The following is an 8,299-nucleotide window of genomic DNA, read 5'->3' as shown; positions in this document are numbered from 1 at the left end:
GGAAGGAAGGAAGGAAGGAAGGAAGGAAGGAAGGAAGGAAGGAAGGAAGGAAGGAAGGAAGGAAGACAATGTTCCTGAACTTGCAGGACATTGTTATGGGGCAGCCAGAAGGTCTGGCAGGGAGGACAACTCATCCTCATTATGGACAAGAGCCATCACGGTCTAGGTTCAGATTTTAAGGGAATAGCTTGACAGACTACAAAACCGTGACAAGGGACCATGGCAGAACGGGGGGGGGAGAGAACATATGTGCACCAAGTTATGCCAGTTCTGCAGCACTGGTATGATCTGTGGAGTTCTCACATGTTTAAATGAAGTTAGTTCTTTCCACATGCACATAAGCCAGAATGGTATCTGCTTTGCCACTGATGTAAACACCACCCAAACCCAATACGGGTCATCTTCAAGTGACTGTGCCCCGCGGCAGATGCCGTTCAGCTTTACGAACCTCTGTCTCCTTGATCTCCTTTCTGCCCTTTCATGCTCTCCATGTCCACGTGGTCCATTTTTCCTGGCTCTCCTGGCAGACCGGCCTCACCTTTTTCACCCTTGAAACCAGGGCCACCTCTGAGTCCTGGCACTCCGGGAAAACCAGCGTCACCTGAAAAACACGTGCACACTGAATACTAGATGCCCCCAGGAGAACAGAAGCAATATGGGTGGAAATACTGGGCCCTAAGGGATACTTAAAAGTGGGAGTGTACTATTGCCCACCTGATCAAACCTTTGAGGCTGATCTTGAGATGGAGAAGGAAATAAGGGAGGTGACTAAGGCAGATAATGTTATTATACTGGGAGACTTTAACTACCCTCACATTGACTGGGTAAACCTGTGCTCAAGTCACGCTGTAGAAATGAGATTCCTAGACATCATAAATGACTGTGCAGTGCAACAGTTGGTCACAGAGCCAACAAAAGGAGTATTGACCTTGGACTTGGTTCTGAGCAGGTCTCAAAACCTGGTGAAAGATGTAGAGGTTGTTACACCAATTGGGAACAGTGACCACAATGCTATTAAATTCAGCATTCAGGTCAAAGGAAAGTTACCCCCAAAGTTCAAATCTGTAACATTTGATTTCAAAAGAGGGAACTTTACAAAAATGAGGGGAATAGTAAAAAGGAAGCTGAAGGGGAAACACAAGAGATTCAACTCCCTAGATGATGTTTGGAAGCGACTTAAAGCCACACTAAGTGAAGCCTAAATAGAATGGATTCCACAGGTTAGGAAAGGCACTGCCAAGTCTAAAAGAAGGCCTATGTGGTTAACAATGCAAGTCAAGGAAGCTATAAAAAGTAAAGAGATTTCTTTTAAAAAGTGGAAGGTCTACCCCAATGAATCGAACAGGAGGGACCACAGGCTCTGGCAAAAGAAATGGAAGTCAATAATTAATCATGCAAAAAGAGATTTTGAAGAGTGGGTTGCTAAACGCATCAAGACAAACAATAAGCATTTTAAAAAATATATCCGGAGCAGAAAACCAGCCAGAGAAGCAGTGAGGCCTTTGGATGACAAAGGAATAAAGGGATTGCGAAAGGAAGATGGGGAGATGGCAGAGAAGCTTGATGACTTTTTTACGTCTGTGTTCACTGTGGAAAATGTGGGGCATGTACCCATTCCACAGCCCCTATTTTCAGGAAGGGAGTCTGAAGAACTGAGCCAAACTGAGGTGACCAGAGATGAAGTTCTAGACCTACTGGGGAAAATAAAAAACGAATAAGTCTCCAGGTCCTGATGACAGTACTTAAAAAACTCAGATGTGAGATAGTTGATCTACCAACCTGTATATGTAACCTATCACTAAATTCAGCTGCCGTACCAGAAGACTGGAGAGTAGCAAATGTTACAGCAATCTTTTTTAAAGAGATCCAGAGGGGAACCAGGAAATTACAGGCCAGTCAGCCTGATGTCTGTCCCTGGCAAATTAGTAGAAACTGTAATCAAAGATAGAATTGTTAGGCACATAGATGGACAAAGCCTGCTGAGGGAAAATCAGCATTGCCAACATTTTGGAGTTCTTTGAGAAAGTGAACAAGCATGTAGACAACAGTGACCCGGTAGACATTATATATCTGGACTTTCAAAAGGCTTTTGACAAGGTACCTCACCAAAGACTCCCAAGTAAATTTAGCAGTCGTGGGATAAGAGAATTTTTAATCTTATGGATTAAAAACTGGTTAAATGACAGGAAGCAAAGAGTAGGAATTGTGGCCTGAATGTGTATACCAAATTTCACTCTGCCTTGATGTTCAATGGAGTTACTGTGTTGCAAACAAACTCACAATCTTTAACAATGGGATGATGAATAGCTGCGTTCAGCCAGAGACCTGACTTCACTCAGTTTGTTCATCTGCAAATAATTCTTACCTTTTTCACCAGGAAGTCCAGGAGATCCTAGAGGGCCAGGAGGACCCTGGATCCCAGGGGTTCCCATCACTCCCATTTCTCCTTTGAGTCCTAAAACCGAATTGGAAGAACTGTTTACACATCTGTGACTGAACTATTACATCATTGCTCTCCAACAGGTGGTCTGTCCAACGAACTTGCAGTGCCGATCACCACCAAAACCCCACCCCTACGTCTAAATGATATATTTGAAACAATCCACTTAACCACTGTTTACTTCCGCCTCCCTTGGTTCTCTTCCTTGAACAGACATTTGTCAACAACAACAACAAATACCTTTTATTGGCATAATAAAAGACAACTTGAGACAGCAGTTATTTATTTATTTTTTAACCATCTAGCAATTCCCCCCCCCCAGGAACACTGGGAAAGGCGCAACGAAGTAAAGTGATACTGATAAAATAAATTCTGTTTTGTCCCTTTCTTATTAATTCGACAACTTTTCTATCACCAGACCCCCCAAAAAAACAAGAGTCTTATGGTATCTTATAGACCAGCAATTTTGTGAGAAACTTTCATGGACTTAAACAGTCCTCAGGTGCATGGCAAGTTATTCACTGGCAGACAGCAAACAGGGGCCCAGAGGCAAAAGGGGTGTAAACAGTGGAATTGGAAGGCGATGAAACGCCAGTGGTCCAGTCAATGCCATTTATATGCAAATGAAATTGCTGACATAAAATTTATCAGAAAGTTTGATACTACCCAATGAAGATTCAGTCGTGATACTCATTTCCTCTCTCATTATAGGTGTTAAATTAACGTAGCAAGCCTAGGAAGACAGTGTTCTGTGTCACGGCTACGGTGCATGGTCAACTTGTTTGTCAGAAGTTCGCACAGAGATCCTCATAACTTCTTGCTGTACATTGCCTTCGGATACTACCGCTGACCCTTCCCTGCTTCTAAGCCTGGGGGTATCTCTGAAAATTTTATGCATCTCACCAAGTGTTCTCTAGCCCACAAAAGCTTCTGTCATAACAAGCCTGTGAATCTTTAAGGTGCCATAGGATATGTTTGTGTTACCCTTTACAATGCCCTGCCTGGAGAAATTCCTAAGTGACCTTCTCCGTTTGCTTGCCGGGGACCGTGTAAGTCATCCCCAACAGATTCAGCACAAAGGCGACATATAAGATGCATGTAAAAATAAATGAATAAAACATAAATGAGCCAGCCAACTTCAGAAGCTTTACTGAAAGTTATTGCGGAGCTTCACTGTTAAGAGGTTTACCTATTTGCTGTATCTGAACTGAATTATAATCCGAATGGTTCTAGGCTGACTGATTACGTGAAAACCCATTTTGTTGTTGTTGTTCAGTCGCACAGTCGAGTCCGACTCTTCACGACCCCATGGACCAGCTCCCGCCAGGCCCTCCTGTCTTCCGCCGTCCTCTGAGGTTCGCTCAGTTTTATGTTCGTTGCATCTATGACATTGTCCAACCATCTCATCCTTTGCCGTCCCCGTCTTCTTTGACCTTCAATCTTTCCCAGCATCAGGGTCTTCTCCAGTGAGTGCTCCCTTCTCATTTGGTGGCCAAAGTATTTGAGCTTCAGTTTCATTATCTGGCCTTCCAGGGAACAGTCAGGGTTGATTTCTTTTAGGATTGACTGATTTGATCTTCTTGCAGTCCAAGGGACTCCCATAGGCTATTTTTATTGTTTTTAATGCTCTGGGCACGGTAGCCATGAGAATGATGGGCTATACATTCTTAAACCAATAAAGTTAACCCCTATTAGTTGATAACAGAATTTTGCTCTAGCTTGCAGACAGCAGCTTCCTTGAATGGGCTATTGCTGAGCATCTTTCTTGCCTCTCGGGGATGCCGGCTTGCACCCAACCAGGGATCCTTGGAGTCTCTTTATCCTCCTGATGGCCTTTGGTGTTCAGTGTCCCCGCTTTGAACCAGAAGAGGTGGCGGGGTAACAAACCACTTCTATAGTCTCTCGTGTCGAATCTAATCAGCGCCAGTGTTCCCCCTGAGTGAGTGTGCGCTAGCTCACAGTTTCTTAGCCCCCAGCTCACACACTGTCGTCTTAGCTCAGGAAGAGATGGCTCCAGAGCAAACTAATTTACGCAGTAGTCGAATCGCTCACTCACAACTTTAATGTCAGTAGCTCACGAAGCAGAATTTTTGCTCACAACTTAGACTCCACGGCTTAGAGGGAGCATTGCTCAGCACTATCCTTCGCACGAATCATTTCTCAGGAGTTTCAGCAGGCAGGGTCAGAAGAGCAGCCAGGTGCCGAAGACCCAAAAAACTGCCGGTTCTTTCGGGACATCCAAACCACTCTATAGCTGCGTTGATTCCTTCTACTGACGGAATTCTAAGACTTCCCAGGCTTCCTCTCCTGTGCCATCTTGGATCGTAGCCAAGGGGGCTCTGCTCTCCATTTCATGGAGTTCTTTCTGACATGAAGTTGCTCCAGAAAGGGGAAGGAAATGAAACAGTGAAGGATTGTAACACCCCCACGTTTTCCTTCCTGCTCACGTGGTGGTATAAAGTGTCATCGAGTTGCAGCTGACTTTTTGGTGACCCTGTAAGGGAAGAGGTGCCTTGCCATGGCCTGCCTCTGTGTGACAACCCTAGACTTCCTAGACGGTCTCCCATCCGAGGACTAACCAGGGCCGACCCCACTTAGCTCCTGAGATCTGACTAGCCTGGGCCATCCTCCTCCTATACCCACATGTTGCAACAACATACTCTTTTAACCCATCAGTGAGGCGGTGACGTAGTTAGAAGACAAAATGAGTACCTGGAAAACCCGGCTGCCCTTCTTTTCCTTGTGGGCCAGGTAAGCCCGGCAGTCCTTGCAAGCCTGGCAGCCCAGATTGTCCCTGGCTACCTTTATCCCCTTTTAGCCCTGGCATGTCTCGCCCGGGGACACCGGTGTAACCCTTCTCTCCTTTCGTTCCTGGAGATCCTGGAATGATTAAGAGAAAATGATATACGGCGGTCCCTAAAACAATACATTCAACATAGCTGAAGGCACACGTGTCACGTAACAGGCCTGTTGGGTTGTGTTTGCACTGATAAGGCACCTGTAAGTTGTAGCAGAATCACGTGCGTGAAAAAGGCTAACTTTTGACAGCAAACACCTGTTACCTATCATCAGTTGTAACATTCCATGCAGCTGTGAACTGTCCACTTTAATTGTGACTTGCCAAGATCTTGACAGTTCGTGATCTGGAGTCACCACGTGCTGGGTAGCAATTTAAGGGGAATAGCTCAGATCAAACCAACCAGCCAGGGAGGCTAGAGGAAGGCCGGAGGCTGCGTCAGAGCCGGATCTCCTCCCCGCATTATCTGGCCCGTGTGACCGGGGCCTTTGAAGCGTTTTTTTTTTTAACCATCACCACTTTTGTTCCCTTTTCAATCTTTATGTCGGGCTGCTGATCAATGAAAGAAAAAGCCCCTATAATAAAACTATTTCTTCTGAGGAATCTGCACTGCCAACAGCATGCAATAATAATAAAGCAAAACTATGGTTTCCTCAAAACAATTACCAGCATGTTAATGTTTCAGTATTTTAAAAAGAAGAAACCCAAGACTTTTAAAAGCAGCAGAAGAGAGAAGAGATTGGATTTATACCCCACCCTTCACTCGGAGTCTCAGAGCAGTTTACAAACTCCTTTCCCTCCCCCTCCCCACAACAGACACCCTGTGAGGTAGGTGGGGCTGAGAGAGCTCTGACAGAAACTGCTCTTTTTCAAGAACAGCTCTGAGAGAGCTATGGCTTGCTCAGGGTCATCCAGCAGCTGCGAGGGGAGGAGCGGGGATTCAAACCCGGTTCTCCCAGATTAGAGTCCGCGCACTTAACCACTACACCAAACTGGCTCTTCAACCCTTCTTCAGCTTCAGCCCTTCTTCAGCTTTACGTGATGTCCAGGTTCACAGCAAATATTAGGAAACGCAAAAATCCACGCAGTTCATCAGGGAGAGCTTTGTATGGTGCAAATCCGAACTGACGTGCTTGGTTTTAAGGCACTCAGCCTACGCCTATTATTCGAAATGTAAGTGGAAAAGGAAACAATGAATCAGGAAATTACCAATTGGTCCTGGAAGCCCAGTTTGTCCTGCTGGACCAGGGGGGCCTGGGGGACCTATTCCTGGCACACCGGGAGATCCCTGTAGACCTGGTAATCCAGAAGGCCCGGGGTCACCTAAATGGAAAATCAAACAACATCATCTGTCTGTCTGTCCATATTCAATTGATAGCTTGCTTTTTGGCTTACAGCAGTGCTCTCCTAAGCAGAACCACACCCTTCTAAGCACCTTGACATCAATGGACTTTGAAGAGGATTACTCTGCGTAGGATTGCACTGTAGGACTTCAAAGTGGCTCGCGTATGTAAAAATACAGATCAGTTCAAAACCAAAGCAATAAAACCACAACATCGGGCGTCTTAGAAGCAGGAGATGACATTAGCTCTTTCTCAAGTGCCCTTTGTCCCAGGTCCTTTTTTCCAATTTTTCAGAAAAAAACAAAAATGCTTCAGCGAAAAAACGGAAAATTTTTTCCGGGCCTTCGCATCTCTATGCCTACCTCTGCGTGACAACCCTGGACTTCCTAGACGGTCTCCCATCCAAGGACTAACCAGGGCCGACCCTACTTAGCTCCTGAGATCTGACGAGATCAGACTAGCCTGAGTCATCCTCCTCCTATCCCCACCTGTTGCAACAACATACTCTTTTAACCCATCAGCGAGGTGGTGACGTAGCATGCAGTCGTTCGTTAGAAGGTAGAACGAGTACCTGGAAAACCCGGCTGCCCTTCTTTTCCTTGTGGGCCAGGTAAGCCCGGCAGTCCTTGCAAGCCTGGCAGCCCAGATTGTCCCTGGCTACCTTTATCCCCTTTTAGCCCTGGCATGTCTCGCCCGGGGACACCGGTGTAACCCTTCTCTCCTTTCGTTCCTGGAGATCCTGGAATGATTAAGAGAAAATGATATACGGTGGTTCCTAAAACAATACATTCAACATAGCTGAAGGCACACGTGTCACGTAACAGGCCTGTTGGGTTGTGTTTGCACTGAGAAGGCACCTGTAAGTTGTAGCAGAATCACGTGCACGAAAACAGCAAACACCTGTTATCTATCATCAGTTGTAACATTCCACGCAGCTGTAAACTGTCCACTTTAATTGTGACTTGCCAAGATCTTGACAGTTCATGATCTAGAGTCACCACGTGCTGGGTAGGAATTACCTCTAATTGTCTGACACCGGAGCTACTATTTAAGGGGAATAGCTGAGATCAAACTAACCAGCCAGGGAGGCTAGAGGAAGGCCGGAGGCTGCGTCAGAGCCAGGTCTCCTCCCCGAATTATCTGGCCCGTGTGACCAGGGCCTTTGAAGCTTTTTTTTTTTTAACCATCACCACTTTTGTTCCCTTTTCAAACTTTATGTCGGGCTGCTGATCAATGAAAGAAAAAGCCCCTATAATAAAACTATTTCTTCTGAGGAATCTGCACTGCCAACAGCATGCAATAATAATAATAAAGCAAAACTATGGTTTCCTCAAAACAATTACCAGCATGTTTATGTTTCAGTATTTTAAAAAGAAGAAACCCAAGACTTTTAAAAGCAGCAGAAGAGAGAAGAGATTGGATTTATACCCCACCCTTCACTCGGAGTCTCAGAGCAGTTTACAAACTCCTTTCCCTCCCCCTCCCCCTCCCCACAACAGACACCACCCTGTGAGGTAGGCGGGGCTTTGAGAGCTCTGACAGAAACTGCTCTTTTTCAAGAACAGCTCTGAGAGAACTATGGCTTGCCCAGGGTCATCCAGCAGCTGCGAGTGGAGGAGCGGGGATTCAAACCCGGTTCTCCCAGATTAGGGTCCTTGCACTTAACCACTACACCAAACTGGCTCTTCAACCCTTCCTCAGCTTTACGTGATGTCCAGG

At 45.9% G+C, this 8,299-nt stretch overlaps 1 protein-coding gene across 1 annotated transcript in view; it reads right to left on the bottom strand.

Annotated features, from left to right (window-relative positions):
- Positions 1–8,299, bottom strand: part of LOC107120742 (collagen alpha-1(IV) chain-like) — a gene marked incomplete at its 5' end in the record, with an annotated part of 105,721 nt that overhangs the window by 35,689 nt on the left and 61,733 nt on the right. The window contains 4 exon segments of the mRNA XM_015423513.1: positions 449–601; positions 2,366–2,455; positions 5,153–5,320; positions 6,447–6,560. Of these exon segments, the coding sequence (XP_015278999.1) occupies positions 449–601; positions 2,366–2,455; positions 5,153–5,320; positions 6,447–6,560 (525 nt within the window).

This window comes from Gekko japonicus, unplaced genomic scaffold (assembly GCF_001447785.1).
Source record: "Gekko japonicus isolate JY-2015 unplaced genomic scaffold, Gekko_japonicus_V1.1 scaffold2882, whole genome shotgun sequence".
Classification (NCBI taxonomy): domain Eukaryota; kingdom Metazoa; phylum Chordata; class Lepidosauria; order Squamata; family Gekkonidae; genus Gekko; species Gekko japonicus.
Note: the sequence above shows the minus strand (reverse complement) of the source record. Positions and strands in the feature narration are given on the sequence as shown.